The 18616-nt window shown below is 38.2% G+C and overlaps 1 protein-coding gene across 1 annotated transcript in view; it reads left to right on the top strand.

Annotated features, from left to right (window-relative positions):
• ADGRV1 (adhesion G protein-coupled receptor V1) overlaps nucleotides 1-18616 on the top strand; it is a 548236-nt gene that overhangs the window by 424822 nt on the left and 104798 nt on the right. Inside the window, exon 80 of the mRNA XM_019641108.1 lies at nucleotides 14485-14642. Within this exon, the coding sequence (XP_019496653.1) occupies nucleotides 14485-14642 (158 nt within the window). The remainder of the gene's footprint in view (nucleotides 1-14484; nucleotides 14643-18616) is intronic.

Here is an 18616-nt window from a genome sequence, read left to right as displayed (position 1 = left end):
TTGTTAAAGATAACTGTCAGAGCCCAGTTATAGTTTGGGAAGAATTTTAATTTAACAATAAAGGACACATTTACATTGAAAAGGCAGGGAGGAAAGCAGTAGGGAGGGCCTCTTCTCCCTCTAGAAATAGTTTCCTCAATGCTTTTTGGTTTGCTATTTGTATCCAATATTAATGCTTTCTTCAGTTGTTAAGTTTTAATTCCTTTAAGGCTAATAAAGGAAAGTGGAATTTTTTGATGTGAATTATTTTTACCTCTACTCCTCTTTCCAAGCCCCCTCTACTAAGCTTTGATCTTATGGGTCACATCTTGTCATTTTCATTGAGGGTCCAGAGGAGAGGGCATTGGTTCAGTAACTGCTTCCTTCCTGATGCAGCTTGTAATTTCTGGATTGTCTGCAGTTCTTTTGAAATTCTTATATGGCAGCTCTCCTGAGCTTTCCTCCATAATTATCCTTCACACAGACAGTATTGGCGGGAGGGGGTTGTGAAATGATGTGTGCCCCTTTCTCTCTGGGCCTTTTCTCTAAAATTAGTAAAACGCAGAGTTCACGTATCATTGGACCAATCAAGCCTGTGTTGTAATTCTGTGCGGCTATTAAATCTTATCCCTGTCCCCCTAAATCAGAGCATGTGCACAAATCCTTGTCCTTGAAAGTTTTATAGCCCCAGAGGAAGAACAAAAATTAATCATAATTATGTTACCTTCCTGAAAATCTCAAGCCATGCTTCCCCTTTTAAGAACACAGATGATTCCTGAACCAACAGGAAACAAAGCTGAGAAAATTTTGAGCCTTGCCTTTTCTTTGCCATTGTCTGGGAGAGGGAGTATGGCTCTACAAGACAGTCCAAATCAGGTCACATAAGTAACAAATGTCCTTCTTGATCCTCATCTGATTTCTTTATTGGCAAAAATGATTTCACCATCCAACTCCCCCAAACTTGATAACTCACTCCTTTTGAGCTCCCACCATGCTCCAAGTGGTCATCCTATCACACTTAACACATTGCATTAAAATTTAGCATGAGCCTTTCTCCACACTAGACTCTGATGTTCTCCATTTTAGGAGGTATGTCTTATTCATCATATATCCCCAGGGCATAACAAGTAGCATACACATTGTTGCCTAGTAAATGCATAAAAATGAATGAACAGTGGTTATGGGAAAGTCAGTACTGAGTTTTCCATGCATGTAAGATCAAGAACATGGTCCATTATATGACACAGTGCTGCTCTGGTATTGGAAAGAGTTGTACTTCTCCTGAATTACCATGAGAGTGGTGTGTGTGTTTATAAGAGTTTATTTGAGCCAAAATTTTGAGGGTGTGCTTGAAAGCAAAACCTCAATAGATTGAGAAAATGCTCCTGAGAATGGCAGTTTTGCATTTCCTTTTATGCATTTAGAATCAAAGGAGAAAACAAAAGGAAGGTACATGAAATCCACTAGTGGTAGATTAAGGAGGTGGGAGAAAGTAAAGTGGGGAAATCTTTAGAATTAGATAAAAAGCAAAATGGAGAAACACATGCTTCTTTTACATTGGTGGGTACAGGGCATAGAGATGGTATGCGAGCAACAAAATAACACTGAGGGGTTCTGTGGTCTCATGCTGTGGTGGTCATGTGCTCTAATGCCTACAGTTGTGCCTTTGAGGGGTCTAGAAAAGAAAATTACTCTGACATTTCAAATGTATGTTATCCTAGATTCATAAGAACAATGGGCAGAGCTCACTTGAGGTAAAGACTGACTTCTGCTAAGGAAGGTAAAGGCCTGCGATTGTGACTACCTGCCATGACCTGCCCAGTTAGAAATTTATGATCAGACTATCCCACGTGGTTATTTTTGGTCACTGAGCTTGTCAGGCCTGACATATGGCCCTTGAACTTGCCAGTTTTATTACATAGCCACTTTTTCATTCACTGTGTGTGTAACTCTAAAACACTTGCTAGAGAAAGAAAACTATGGTGAATGTATAGCCCATTTTTAGCAAATAGTGGTTTGGTACCCTGTTCTTGGTTCAGTCTTAGTTTATTTTTAATTTATCTTATGTAGTGTATATGTGTTTATAAGCTACTTAAAATCCCTTTGGGAACATCAGTTAAAGTTTAGTATTTTATAGAAATGAGGAGGAAGCATTTCCTTTTTGCTGAAGAAGAAAGGGGGGAAAACTGTCATGAGGATGCTATTTACTGCCACCTAGATAATAAAGTAACATGATAGGAGCCTTTACCAAAATTGCCTCAACTGCCAAAGAAAATGTCTTCAGAATTCCAAGTACTGTAAATAGCTGTGAAAATAACAGTTTAGCCGTAGTAGAGGAAGCCGCTAAAATGGTGTGTGTGCTCTCTTACCTTTCAAAACAGCAACCTCGGAGAAACACATTCCTGAATAGTTAAGTAATCTGCATCCCGACATAGATTTAATCACACCTCACATTTCTATGATTTTACCTCTAAGACATAGTGCAGACAATTTTGGGTCACCTTGGCAGAACCAAATGGAGATTTAAACACACATATTTAAATGATGGTATGTCTTTCTTGCTTTCAAATGACTGAACATTGACCCAGAGCCTTCATATTTCAGTCACTGCTATGGGCGTGCAAGGAAATGCTTGCTCTTCTGAGAAATCGTGTTAGACACTTGACTAGAGGGATGACCACTTTGTGTATTAGGCCACTGTTGCAAAAAAATCAGTGATAGTGGCCACATATTTGGGTATCCTATTAAATGGAATATGAATACAGTTAAATGCCACATGATTTCGGTATCTGAGTAAGCATTACTGTGTCTCAGCAAAGTAACTCACCCAATTCATATGCTAAAGTGAATGACAATGGTTATTCTTTATTGAGTCCTTGCCACATGCTAGGAACTATGCTTAGCACTATTTAATCAAGTTAATCTCATTTAATTCTCACAACACATTTATAATATATATATATATTTTTTAATTCATATTTTACAAGCGAGGATATTGAAAGTCAGAGAGGTAACTTCACTCGCCCATAGTCACAGAGCTACTAAATAGCAGTGCCAAGGTTCAAAGCCAGGCCTGTCAATTGAAAGTCCACATCTGTAAGCACTTCACCTTCTCACTCTCTGCTTTTTGAAATCATCTTATTCTTTCTGTCTTCAATTCAGAGTGTCCTACAGTAGTGGGTTGTGATGCATTTCCACCCATAATCCAACCCAGTTAGATTAGTCTCTGTTCTTGATGGTGCAGGCAGCAAACTCCTCAAGTAAGTGTTTGATTTAGAGGAAATGGTTTCTCCTGACTCCTCTCCACACACCTGAGCAATAGGCCTCCAAATGCATTATGAAGAACAGTACTGACATTTGGTAATATTTTATCATTTAAGAGTACATGATCCCTTCCCAATTAGCATGAATATCACACTTATGAAATTTTAGCATGTTTTAAAAATTCGTTCCATTTTATGACACACCAAACTTTTATTTGAAGAAAAAGAAAGAAAGAAGAGAAACTAATGCACCATAATAAAGGGAGATATTTAGAGATATTAGCCCAGGTCATCTACAGTTAAGAAGTCTGGCTACAATTAAGAACCTCAGTGAAAAATCTTTACTGCATATTAGATAATGGTGTTTTTATAATGAGAAGAAATTTAGAAAGTTCATGAAGCAGATAATCTTAATTTTCTAAAGGCAGGTTTTAAACTCTTTGCATTTTTTTCACACATTTGTGATTATGCTCAAAAATTAATATTACTCTGCCATTCCCATTTCATTTCACTGCCCTGAAATCCTGTTGTTGAAACTACAGGACTTGAAAATAACAGGAACATCCTGTTGTCAAAAATAAATTCCTTATGATAAAGTATTGATTCAACTGAAGCCAAATTTTTTTCAGAGAGGGGACGGGACCTCAGTTGGAGGGGGACTTATGAATGACAGAATGCCAGTCTGGACTCATTGCCCTTTTCCTGATATCCTTCTTATTTCTCTAAATGAATGAAATTCTTTTGTATGAGTTTTTATATTTTGTAAAATTTTCAATTTGCGATGTCACACTAAAACTGTTTCGTGGAGGATTAAATGTTGTCTAAGCTTCCTGGGTGATTACTATCGAGTATTCAGAAATATGTGTTTAATGTTTCATTCTATGATTTATTCAGTAGTCCTCTAGCCCCTGGGGATTCATACCCAAAGGAACATAAAACACTGGGGACACTTCCTAAAAAGGCAATTTTTTAGATTCCTAGCAGAATATGGCCCCTGAAAAGATGCTAGGTTACATTTCTGTTGAGTCTGACATATGCTTCAGAGCCTTATTTAGAGAATTGACCTAGGAGTTTAGACAGCCAGGTTCGGGGTAAACCTTGCATCTTCACCCATAAAGCTAGAGGCAGGATGGAATAACTTCTATCCCTTCTAGTTCTAAGGTTCTATGAAGGAAAAATATTTTAATGAAAGGAGGAAGTGCAATTACCTTTCTGATAGGCGGCTGAGGTTGATGGGGACATTACAATACCTTGCTTTCTAACAGTCAACACTTGGGATCTTCCAGCAGTCATCCCTTCCAGAATGCATGCTTCCAAGAGGATGGAAACTCTCCCTCTTCTAGAAAACCATCAGCTAATTGGCATTTCCCCCCCCCCCCCATTTTCCCTCTCCTGGATGGCTTTGGGGATGTGAGGAGAAGAGAGGGGGACAGGAGTATGGCAGGGAAGAAACTATCAGTTCAAAGAAGCCACTGAGCCAACAGCTCCATATACTGCTTCTGACACTTCTGAACCAAGCTAGCATGTCAGCCTGTGGTGGTGCCATCATGTTATGTTGGACTTCTTGAATAGTACCTACCTCTTTTTGAGTGGCTCACAATTACCTTTACTTTTCAAATTGGAACCAAGTTTCAGCAACTGGTTTTGCAGAAACATACGTGAGTCATGGGGAAAAGCAGCAAAGGGAGAGAGTTTTCCTCCTTCCGTGCATGCTGAGCCGCTGTGCACACAGGCAGATCACCTTGTTTGCACGGGTGAATCACTTTAAACATCTGCTGATTGATAAGGAATTCAAGAGAGAAAAGGCTGGGATCCAGCCCACCTCTTTCACAAAGTCTTCCCTGCCTACCCCAGCTGATAGATTTTTTTCTTTCATTGAACTCATACTGCTCAGCACTTTTCCTTTTTTTTCTTTTTTTTTTTTTTTAACACAGGTTAAGTCTTGTATATACATAAGAGGATTTAGGGCTTATAGGTGATAATAATAATTACAGCTCTGTTTTATTGAGTACCTACAGAATGCCAGGCTGTGCTCCAAGAGCTTTATATCTATTGACTCATTCAGTCCTCTCTGCACTCTTATGATGTAGATGATGTTGTTCTCTCCATTTCATTTTTTTTTAGGAAACTTGGGGTGTGGAGAAGTTCAAGTCACAGAATCAATGTGAGGTGCACTGGAATTGACCCAAAGGGTCTGATTCCAGAGCCTTCATTCCTATCAGTATAACTCTTTTTCTGTAGGCAGCGTGATTTTAATTTAACAGGAGGCTTTTCTACCCATTCTTCCCTTCTCCCACATAATAGCAAGATTATTTTCTTTTGAGAGCTTTCTTTACATAAGTCATAAAGGCGATCACTTTATAAATCTGTCTATCTGGTATGTAGTTTAGGGCTGTCCAACTTGGGACTTTTAAATGCTGCTTCCACAATTGTCATGTGTGATCAGTCCTTAAGATTGCGAAACTTCAAGGAAAATGAATTGTGTCATTTCCCCATCAAAACTGGGGATTCCCCATAGAGTGAATAGAATTTTGGCCTTCATATCTTTTACTCAGTTTTACTTTCCTTTTCTGAAATTAATCTATGGCGTCTATTTCATTTTTCCCAGGAATTGGCCCATATACCTTAGCTTTTTAAATATTTACTAGCTATCCCTCACATCTTGACAGTGTAGTATAATGACAGGCATTACATAATGTTCTCCTATTGCTACATTATATTTTTCTTGCTCCAAGATCCTTCAGGGAAAGAGTTATGCCTTTTACATTTCTTAAGTTTCCATCTATAACTGCAACATTGCAGGGTATATAAAAATACTCAATAAATACTAATTAATAGTAGTGTCATGGACCAACCCTGGCAACCATCTAGGATGAACATATAAAAGGTGTTTAGATACCTGAAAACACATCTTTAATGTGCTAACCCATGACACAATTTTGAAATATTTGTTCCATAAACAATTCAGTATATCAGGATTGAGATGGGCTTAGCAACAAAGCTGACTATTGGAGCCAAGACATAACTATGTTATCTACAACTTGAGATGATGACCTTAAAATGATTGACATATAACCTCACCTACTCACATTATTTTTGTTGTCTCAATAATAAAAAGTTAACCCTATTCTTTACAAGATTTTAAGATTAAAATTTTGCTAATAGGGCAAGGAAGTGTATAATGCATTTTAAACAGCGTGACTAACTGATTAACAATCTTTTAATGATTTCAAGTCATCATTTAGGGACGTCAATTATTACAGTGTGCTGTAAATTTTAATGCAAGTGTGCCTGATACAAGATGAAGGTATGACTGAGTATTCACTCCTGCAGAGAATGCTTTAGAAGTGTTTTCTTGGAGCATTTATATTTCACATAAAGCTGGAGGAATCTGTGGGTCTCATCTCTCAGACAATGTAATATGGCTACTGCATAGTAAACAGTGGTTGATAATTATAAGTTGGATTACCCTTCTACCAAGTGATTTTTGCCCCTTCCAGAAATCACCATTGCTATCAGGACTTTTTGCCATTTAAGACATCTACATCCTTAATAGAATGGCCCACAGTGACACTCTTGTCAACACACACCTGCACTTATACCTTTCTCATGTTTTTTATAGGTTATACATGAAGCATATACAATTATACTCTAAGAATATTTGGAGAGAGAGCCCTTCAAAGCCTACAAAATTCATCAGGAAAAGGAAGTAACATTTATGCTAACATGACCCATGGCCACCGATTTCTTCTAAGCTATTCCAAAATGCTTTGAGTTTATTGAAATAAACTCAGATTGAAATCACAAAAAATAAAAATTGCATCTACAACCTTAACCTAAGATCAGAAAGTACTGCATCCTGCCTGTGTGATGAGGGGTTTAGCTTCACCTGAAGCTGCTCTTCTACTAATGATCATACTCTGAGTATCATTGTCCATGATGAAATCATGAAGTCAGATGCAGGTAGAGAGGGGGTGCAAAAACACAGAGGTTTTGGACATTGATCTTATATTCTTGTTCCCACCTCTATTAATCTATTTTTTATAAAATTATAAAACCTTATAATTTTACTATCCTCAGATCCAAGAAGATGGTATAATTCTTCAGAAAAAAAACTTTTAGCCATTCATTTAGAGTCTTGGTGAGCACGGGATAAGAGCAGGACACCTTTGAGTGCTCTAGGACAATGACATTTTCCAGTACCAAACAAATTTGGTTTATGAGAACATGGGGCCTTAGTGTATGCAAAAAACACCAAGACAGTTTGACGTTATTCTGATTGAATTCTAAAGGGACTTGATTCACTGTAATCTACCTGGGGTGAAGCTGGTAGACTGATTTCAATAGTATCATCAAGTTGTTCAGGAAGCAGGTTGCTCAGACTTGAGTTTCTGAGACAACGTAAAAAACAAAAGGTCATTTGGAGTATCATGATTTTCAGACTCTTTTTTATCAACTATCTCTAACCTGTTACTATTGTGAGTCCATTGTTCATCTTTGGAATATATGTGTAGCTGTGTTTTACTTTTTTTAATGAGCCAGGGATATAGGCAACTGTCTCATTCACCAAGAGTTAATTATATACAACACAAAACTGTATTTTAGTGTATATAGCCTATCTGACTACTTTAACATTTTAGACAGTTTGATGTTTAATGAATTAAAATATCTGCTCTTTTTGAAGCAGCTGAAACAATATTGCTCTGATATGTTCACATTTTTCTTAGCTCAGTATTTTCAAGTGATATAAGCATATGGATACATTTTAAGTACTAAAAGGTGAGACTGATTCTTATTTTTCTGGTCTCTTGGCTTCTTCTGAGGCAGTTGTGAATGCATAGAGTTAGATATCAATGCTCACCAGGGTGTAGAATGAGCTCTAAAACTGGTAGACATGGTAGTGATATTCTGCATCTTCAAAAGCAACATAGTTTTAAAGAATGGGTTGTGTGGTCACTTCCTCTTTATCACTCATTCACTAGTCCTGTTTGAGCTACGGCCATTATAGTTGCTTAGAAAACCCACAAAAGCTACTTCAAGTAAAGGGGGTGGAATTACAGAAATACATGTATACCCCACAGGCATTCTCACGGACATTCAAAAGCTAAAAACAAGGTATAGATGGACCTCAGAGGACTTGAATTAGAATGCTGAAAACAAGGCCACACACACTCTTCCTCTCTCAGGGACCACAGGGTCCCTCACTTGTGAGCATCTGAATGCCCTCCTAACCCTCCCCTTCTCTCCCCACTCTCTCTCTGTATATTCCCTGTGTATTTACTCCATTATGGCTGTCTGCCCTGAATTTACATTGGCTCTAGTGCCCACCACTAACTGGCAAATATCCGTGGCAGATTCTCAAGAGCAAAAATCTGTTTATCTCAGCCAAACTTTTAGAGCAGAGTCACCAAGTTATAAGTCAGAGGCAAGCCAGAAGAACGGTTGTCTTTGGCTCAGGTATCTTATCTCAGAGCTAGTCATCAGTGGCTAGGGTGATTTGTGGTTGGGGTGTGGAGATAGACAGGTACATGGTTCATGGGCTCATGTTTTCCAGAAATCTTGAGCAGTGTGGGCAATCGCAGAACATGTATGTCTATTGTACTCACACTCACCGAAACCTTCCTTCGAGGGTTGTTTACATGTAGCAGGGCTGAATATTTCCCTCCCACCCACACCCAGCACAGCCTAGCACTCCCCTTCTCCTTCTGTTCCACCAGTCTGCAGACCTACGATCAGAATGCTCAGGTTGCTAATCCCAGGCTTTTAAATACGATAGGTCTCTGCTTCTCTACCCCTTTTGCTTCCTGCTGCTTTTCTTTCTCTTTGGTTCTTCAGGCTGCTGTGTCCACCAAGTGCTATGAAATCTCCGGATCTGATTCTCCTCGGGCCTACATGGTCCCTTGGCTTCACTGCCAGAGAGGCAAAGATTAGTTAATTACATTAAGCTACATCATGTCCCGTGAGTGTGCTAAAAGAGTGCTTCTCAAACTTTCAATGTGCACATGAAACAACTGGGGATCTGGTTAAAATGCCATTTCAGATGCTCTGTCATGGGGTGTCAGATTCTGCATTTTTTTTTAAGATTTTTATTGGGGAATTGGGGGATCGGAACAGTGCTGGGGAATTGGGGGAAGGGGAACAGACAAGTTGCTGTCCTTTTTGTTCTTCAGTCTAGTTGTGGAGGACATTGCTTCACTGGCCCAAGTTCGCACCATCATTGCACTCTTCCCAGCGAGGCAGATCAGTCGCTGGCTTCTGGACAGCCCCTCACACTGGCTGCTGGCTACACACAGTAGCCCATGGCAACCCAACTGCCATCGCCGCCGGCGACTCACGGCAGCCCAGTCCAAGTCGAGCTGTTGTTCAGCATCTTAGCTATGGAGGGCAGTGTCACTGGCCCTCATATGTGGGATCCAAACTGGGGCCTCTGGCATCCCAAGCCAGCCCTTAACCAATGCACCACACAGCAGGCCCAGACTCTGCCTTTTTAACAGGCACCCAGGTAGTGCTGATGATGCTGATGGAAGAACAACACTTTGAGCAGAAGACTAAATTCTGATGTGTTGTGCATTTATTGTAAATATAATCTGCTTGATGGGAGGGACCATACTATAGGCATCTTTATATACCCTTCCACGTCCAGCATCATATCTGGTACATGATATTCAAGTGTTGCTTGGATTTTGATTGAACTGAGCACACCTGAAATACAGGATTTTCTGTGCCTACTTTTTTTTTCAAGTAAGTGGTTTCCAAAGAATGCTAAAAATCAGTTGAATCAATAAACATTTCTTAAGGCTCTGATTTATGCAAAGCACTAGGAGAAATATTTTAAAACTTACAGCCCCTGTCCTCAAGGAGAACATTGGCATGTTTACCACGAACTCTAATGTGTCTTTACTAGAATTGTGGAAGTAATTTTAGAATTGTAGATGTAGCAATGAAGGTAAATGAGCCTGTTTATGTTACTGGCAATTCGACCTTATGTAATTTAGGTGTCATTTTTTCATGTGTGCGATGAGGCTAATGGGACTGTTGTGATGTTTATGCATGATAATGCATGTAAGGATTGAGTTTCATGCCTGACACATAGTAAATGAACTCTGCTAGTGTTATTCACAATGGTGGTGATAGTAGGTAGAGTAATAGTAACATTTACGGTGGTCTTCATTATCCAGCTAATTCAATTTAGGGAAATACCTTGTTCCTGTCCTTCCTCTCCACGTCCATCTATTATCCTAATGTTCCATTTCACTTCTTAGGGCTTATTTGCAATTTGATCTCAGCTTTGTCCTTGTTTAAAGTTCAAGCTTAATGGGTGTGACCAGTTAGCTCAGTTGGTTAGAGCATGGTGCTGATAACATCCTGCATGGGCCACTGTGAGCTGTGCCCCCCTCCTTAAAAGAGTCAACTATGCCACTGTAGCATGAAAGCAATGTGTAACCAATGACCATGGCTGTTCCACAATAAAAAGAAAAAAAAATTTTTTTTTAAAGATTTTAAAACAATAAATAAAGTTCAAGTTTAAAAGAAAACACTTTTTAGAATTCCGTTGATTTTCCTTGGTATGAACACTGTTGTATACACTACAACAGAAGGACAGAAAGAATATATTTTCCTGCCTGGCAGCTAGTTAAACCCAAACTGTGATTTTCTCGTCACCCTCATGTCTTCATAAATTTATTTCTTTTCCATTTGAAAAAGACAACGTTGGTTGAGGAAACAAATGTAGCTTTTGATGTAGATGCCATCATTAACGAAATCTTAAGGAGAACTGCCTAAGGGAGGTTGGCACATGAGTCTGCGAATTATAGCTATTATCATTATCTTATTGAGAGGTACTTAGTTATAAAGCAGATCTTGGAAACAAGCATTTATTATTATTTTTCATTAGCTAGGTCCTTTTTCATTACCTACATAAACCAGGTGTAACCCAGATGTCAGTTGCCTGGATTTCTTCAAGTCTTCCAGTTTGCCAGGGTCAACGTCTTCTTTAAACTATAATTTAAATGGACTCAAATCACAGTCTCATGTATCTGGAGTTCCTAGCATCCCTCCCAATACTTTCAGAAGTTGTAAATGGAGCTTGCATATGTCCCTCCTGGACTCCTTTGCATCTGTGCTCCTTCTTACTCAGATTTCACACAGGAATAAAGAAACAAATACCCCATGCCATTGACATAATTTTAAAAGTCAAGTTAGGTAATGCAAGTGAAGACACTTCAATAAGTATAAAGTACTACCTAGGGGAGGTAATAATCTTACCAAATTAGAAAGTGTAAGCCATTGCAAATGCTGCAAGTTACCCTTGGAAGAGAAAAAACTGAAGGCAATGAAACAATATCTACTTGTCTCATCTGGCTAAAAATAGAGAAAGGGATGAAGTCCTGACAAGATTTTGAAATAAATTAGGATTGTCTGTGGATTATAAAAGGAAAGAAAATTTACTCATGAACATTTAAAAGGGAACAGCAAAAGTTAGACATGTGATTGCCAGAACCCCAAAGAGCATTCAACACTGAAAGAGAGAAGGGCCACCAGGGTACTTTGAATCTGGATGAGCTGGTAATTACAAGGAACACACTCTCCCCACCCTTTTTAAGAAAACCAATCCACATGGCCTTTGTCTCATTTTGTGGTAACTGCCAGGTCTGTCTTTGAAGCAATAGCTGCCACCGCAATAATCAACTGCTTCCACAGTCCTTGTGTGTGCATAGCATTCAGTCTGTTCATTTCTTATATTACATTCAGTTTTTCCAAGAATGTGTTCCCAGCCTTACTTCACAAACTATTCCTAACGTGATATTCATAGTTTCCTAACTCCCGCATCGCTTTCATGTGATCTAATCCTTAAAGTATTGTACCTGGATGTACTGTACGTCTTATTCAGTTGGACTGAAGGAGATTCTGGTTGATGAGGGCTTTTTTTTTCCCCCCTTTGAAGGGTAGTTGTCTGACGCCTTAATCCCTAGGAGAGGTAGTACACCAGGCAGATAGTTTTCATTGGAAAAAGCCTTGGATGGAGTCGCAGCTGGACAGGAGTGGGTGAGGGGAGGACCCTGTATCCTGAGGTAGAGAGGAAGGAAGGAGGGCTTCCAACAGGAACAGGCGTCCTGGGGGACCAAAACCCTCCTCGTCAATGCTCTGGCCCCAGGTTGACCCTGCAGAGGACAAACTTAGGGCACTATCAGCAGTCCAGTACTTATGAGAGGCTATGACTTGTGGAGCTCTGAAGAAACATGGAGGAAAAAGGGGTCACTTCAGGATTGGACAATTTTCCTGCCCCTTTCTCTAAAATAATGGGCCAGTGTGGCCAAGTTCATACAAGCAGGGAGTGTTGCAAAGGAGATTTATGTAAGAGTCGTGGCACTTAAGGAATTCCCTTCTCTTCCTGAGAGCCACTGCAGACATGCCTGCTTAGTTCTAACCTCCCAGAAGTCTACTTTGCCCATTTTATTTTTTAACCAGGGTGATGCACCATTAGTTGGGGTTCTGCTTTCAAAGGTTGTCATCTAAAGCAAAGTTTTTAGGAAGGCACTTCAAACTGAGAAGTGAGAACCAAACATGTTCAGCCACTGGAAAGTAAAAATGTTGGAGAGTTACAGCTATATCCTAATACTCCATATGAAATGTTTATTACTCCTAGAGCAGCTCACAATAGATTCCATAATTACCCCCATTTTATGTCCTGAAATTGAATTGTGATGACATTTTTCAAGGTAAAAATAGAGCAGCGAAGCCCATGCAAGTTTCTGCATCAGTGTCTGTATTTGTCTAAGTACCTTTAGGCCAGTCTATGGCAATGAATCCATAATTCAGATGAAAACAGTAAGAAATCTTTCAAGGCAAATATACATAGAAATGAGTGGCCAATATGATTACTATTTTTAGTGCAGAAATATATTCAAGATCAAGGCCATTAGTGTTTGCCTGTTTTGTTTAATCATATGCGTTTTAGCTGGAAGATACAGGTCTTATGGCATTCAGATGAGGGTAGAGGAAAGGATTCAGGCTTTCTGCTGTTCAAATTAAATTCTAAATGCCAGGAAATTTGTCATTTTGACATCTCTTTGCAAATGCAGAATATGTGTTGAAATATATCTTGAAATGTATCTTGTTTATAGGAAAAATATATTTAGCAGATCATGTTAATTAGAAATAATAAGGTCTTTAATACTACATCTCTTTAAATATGAAGTTGAGGCACTGTTTTCCCAAGTTGCAAGAATGGATGTTTCCCTTATTACCTTATTTTAGTTTTGAGGTTTTCTTCTCAACAGGCTTTTTTTTCCTTGAGTTTTCTTCAGAATCCATTATTTTTTACTGTGTTATAATCTAGGGTTACAGATCTTATGTATTAAAAATGGAGAAGTTGGGGAAAATATTTGAAAAGAGACATTCCCTACTATTAAAATATCTTGTAATCAAGAGTATTATAGTCTTATGGATTGTAGGAGGTAAGTCCTTTATAAGGATACCTTAAAAGCACAGTTTTAGATACTGAGAACCTATTTAGTAGTCCTCCATTTTGAGATATTTTTTTGTGAAGGATTTTATGTAACGGACAAAAGGGTTTTATGACCCATGAGTAAAAATCTGTTACATCTCTAAAACCTTTTCTTCTTGTAGAATTTTAGTGTTGCCAAAGTAAATAAATAATGTAAGTTTACCTTGGACCTCATTGTTCTAAATCAACTCTAGTAATAGTAGATAAAATTGAGCAGTATAGATTCTCAATGGAAAGTTGTCATTATGTGCAAGTGAATTGATGGCTATTGGGGAAATGTATAGATTAGGAATGACAAAACTATCCTTCATTCAAAAAACAAGATTGTGGAAATGACAGACTTGAGCTTCAGGAATCCTCAGATTTGTCTTTAAACAATACCTTGTCTCACGCAGTCCCCATCCCCAATGAGACTTCATTAGGCCAAGAAGATAGAGCCTGAAAGCGAGTGCGCATTTCTTAAATTTATTTGTCCAGAACCTTTTTTGATGTTTTCTGAGCATCTCAGGGGATGCATGTTCCATGGATCCTACTTTGTAAAACAGTGAGTTCGATTTAATCATGTAGCCTCTACTCTAACAAAGCTTCAATTTGGCAAACCAAAAATTTGCTTTTGCCAACATTTAGATAGAAAGAGCTAGTATAAAGCAATGATGTAGTAATACATTCTGGATTTTATTGTAGAAATGTTTGGATTGAAGTTGTCTAAGTCATCTCTTCTCTTCTCTCTTTCAGGTGCTTCATCCCAAACATCTATGCAGCTCTGTTCACTGCAGCTCTAGTTCCTTTAATGTGCCTCGTGGTGGTATTTGTGGTATTCATCCATGCCTACCAAGTGAAGCCACAGTGGAAAGCATATGATGATGTCTTCAGAGGAAGAACAAATGCTGCAGGTTAGAAAGGACCCATATTTGTACTTTGGAGATGGGAACATTTTAATGTTGGGAAAATGTCACTGAATATTTTTTATCAAAAAAAAAAAAAAGGAGTGAAGTTAGACTCAGCTTTGGGCTCTGAGCCACAAGTGAAGCTATCGCTCTCCAATTTCTCCTACTTCTTGGTACTTCCTGACATCTCTCCTTCTTTAGGGCTCCATAGGTCTTATTGTTGGTTCCAGTTTTGTCCTTGAGATAGTAATGTACATGTAAATGAGCCACAGCCTTTGGAAGCTGTTTCTCAAAGCTTCCTTCAACTTAAGCAGTGACAACCAGTGTTCAACCTGTAAAACCTATTCATTTCTTTCAGAATCTAAGAATTCATCACAAACAAACCCCCATAATGCTTGGGAGTGCTGCCTTTTGCATGTGGAGCTCTGATTTTGCTGACAGATGTTTAAAAACATATGTGATCAGACAGCTTCAGAAGTGGCTACACATGTCTAGTTATTTAAGAGCACAAGTCTTTCCAGCTCAAATTGGCTTTCATTGCAGCTCATTTTTTCCCTTTGAATTATGTTTAGCACAGGTTTTTATGATCTGATTCTTTTTTTGTTGTTGTTAGATTAGAATCTTTTAAAAAGTTTCTTAACTAAGAATAATAACCACACACCTACATGCAGAAAACTCACTCTAAACTGGTTTGAATGTCTGAGATATTAGGGAGAATCTTATGAGCTGGGGGTGGGGGATCCCTCCTGGGCCAAAGGAAGAAAAAGAATCTCCTCTTTTCTAAGCTATGACAAATCTGAAGCCAAATGAATGAGAGGAATTCTTTACATTTTAAGTGCTTCTCAGAGTTTAAGCATGATATCATATAGGAAGTCCCTAGACTAGTGTCTAATATATTATTAGGGGCTCAATAGATATTGTCGCTTACAGAATAAAAAAAGGAGGCACTTCTGATGTAAGAAAAGACTTCTAGCTCCTGAACTGGATCAGGGAAGATGGGAAAAGATTTTCCGCATGGTGAAAAGAGAAGGGACTCTTTTATATTATTTTGAGGGTTCATCTATAAGATAGTTGTATCTAGCCACCTCGTCTGTATTTTCTGTCACTTAGTGTAGAATCATTGTGTAGGCAGAAATATTGTTTAAGGCTATGATTAATCTTAAATTCTTCAATTAAAAATAATATTTAATGTAGAAATTCTGCTTTTTCATCAGACAGAATTTTTCCAGATGCTATGCTTTTATTTAACTTGGGATTATTTTTATTATAAGGCGTATTCTTCAGGAAAGAGTTGTTAGTTTCCTAAATGACAAAATATGTTTTGTTTTCTATATAATATGTAAGTGCCAGTGTTTGCATGTTTTCAATAGTAATAACGTAAGGGCCTGGCCCAGGGGTCAGCAAACTGCAGCTCGCAAGCCACATGCGGCTCTTTGGGTACGTACATGTGGCTCTGAAGTAAAATTGGAAATGAAAATAAAACTATCCTAGTTTCCTTTATAACATTTTTAAAGGATATTTTTCACATAATGGCGATTTCATTTGTTTTATGGCTCTTGAATAATTTTTACATTGTTGTGAGGGACAGGATTGGCTCTTCTGTCTCAAAAGTTTGCCAACCCCTGGCCTACCATAATGAGTTAACCCTATTCATGCCTAAGTCACTCCTATGCCTTTGGATATGATCCAACATGGATATAGTAGATAAAAATACTTTGACTATCTGAAAAACATAGTCCTCATGTTTTAAACATAATTTTGAAAGTCCCAACACTCTTGTATCTCAACTAGAGAAACCTCTCTTGCAATGAAATATTAATGTAAGTGTTGCTCTATTGTAGCTTTTCAAATACAAACAAAACAAAACAAAACAAAAAACCAACCATCATTATGATATTTCTAATTACCCTATTCCCACGACAATTCGATCTAATACTTATCACCTCATACATGGACTCCTATAGTATCCTCCTGATTGGTCCCGAGTTCTAGTCTTTTTCTTCTTCATTTCCTTTTCTCAGATGTCTATATCTCCAAAATGTAAAATCGATTGCCTTACTCTCCAGCATCACAGTCATTCAAGCTCACTTGCATTGTCCAAAAGAAAAGATCAGTCTTTTTAGCCTACAATATGAGTCTCCACAGCCCAACCCTGGGCCATCTTTCCAGCCCCAAGTTAGTTACTGTTCATTCTGCATTCTGACTATGCTGATGTATTTACTGTTTCCTAAAATGGTCTGATACTGTATCCTGTGTTCATGCAAGGAACCCTGTACTTTGAACTCCTCATAACTAGTCGATAAAACCCAAGTGTTTAGTAAGTTATGTGGGAAAAATGTTGATGAGAAAGAGATGGAAAGGGCTTATCATGCTCCCATAATCTTTATTAGGTCCCCAAAGCTGTCTAACATAAACCCATAATCTAAGTAAAAATCATGTGCTAGATAAACACAATTTCTCTGGACCCCACGTCCAACAAGATACTAATCACTCTTCCATAGAAATTCTGGAAGCTCCCAATGTGCTACCTCTTCTGTGAAGCCTTTGGAATTGCCTCTTTACAGAACCACACCAATACTCATCTCCTCATTTATGCCTTTAAAGCACTTTGTCCCTAGAGTCATTATAGCTCTTACCTTAAAATGGAATGGCGACTTGTTTTGGTGTATGTGGCTGATTTCTTTAATAAATTATGAATTCCTCGAGGTCAAGGACCATTTATTATTCATCTCTGTATCATCAGGGTCTGTAGAGTGCTCAGTGGATAGCAGGGGCAGAATTAATATTTGCTGAATAAATTAATAATCATCAATGCACCATAAAATCTTATAGGAGTGAACACTTAAGCTAAATATAGATTAAGAAGAAGAGAAATTGGTTATATCATCAGAAGTAGAAATTAAAGGACTTATTCATCTGTTTGTAGGTATCTCTTTGAAGATTATTATTATTATTATTAAGGTTATTTTTTCCTTTACTTGTATGATTTCTAAAACTACATGTTCAGCATTGCCTCCTGACTGATCTTTTATATTTTATTTGCAACCTACTATAACTCACCTCCAATGAAATATGCTCCACTTACCTTAAATTCAGAATTTCTAAAAAAAAATACTTTCTAGTCTACCAAGTAGAATTTGATATCCTTTTTGAATCTTTCTGCTAAAATTCCATTGCATTGACCTGAAAAATATCTAGTGAAGACGGCAGTGTAAATTCATGTTTTGCCTACTACCCTGCTCCATATATATATATATATATATAGCAGTTAAAGACAAGCTATAACAAGAGAAAATTTAAAAGATGATGAACATCTCTGTGTATCAGAAATAGAACAGGAACACAAAGTGGTAAAGCTGGGCTGAAGCCATGGACCTGATGTTTTCTGGGTCCACAAGGAGGTAGATGCAGGAGTATCTCAAGTGCTGCAGTGATGAATTTGGAACTATAGTAAAAGGCCCCACCCAGTAGACTGGAGCAATAATACCTACATGAAAGGAGCCTGCAAAAGAGCTGTCACAGTAGCTTGGGCTTTGGACTATACAAATCTAGGAGCCCAAGGAGAAAGCAGGCAAAGCATCTCATTACATACCTGGGCCAAGCTCTCCAGAGTTCTCATACTGTATCTGTCATATCCATATGTCACCACGGGGCCAAGAAGCCCAAGTCATCATAGTCCTCTTTGGATAGCAGAAATGAGTGGAGGCAACCACAAAACCATTAGGAAAAAGTAGTCAGAGAGAGACAGATAGAAAGACAGACAGACAGACTGAGTCAGAGAGAACAAGCAAAGAAACAAATGCTTTCTACTTAAGATTAGCTGTAATATAAAAGTCCCAAACATTGGAGGGGAAACTAATGAAGACAACCCTTAAAATCAGCAATCAAAAGGATAAATTTAATCTAGAAAAAGATGTAAAACAAAATAAATTATAGTTTTGTTTTTGTTCTTTTAGTTTATTTTTAAAATAATTGTTTTA

The sequence above is a fragment of the Hipposideros armiger genome, unplaced genomic scaffold, assembly GCF_001890085.2.
Source record: "Hipposideros armiger isolate ML-2016 unplaced genomic scaffold, ASM189008v1 scaffold_57, whole genome shotgun sequence".
In the NCBI taxonomy this organism is placed as follows: Eukaryota; Metazoa; Chordata; class Mammalia; order Chiroptera; family Hipposideridae; genus Hipposideros; species Hipposideros armiger.
Note: the sequence above shows the minus strand (reverse complement) of the source record. Positions and strands in the feature narration are given on the sequence as shown.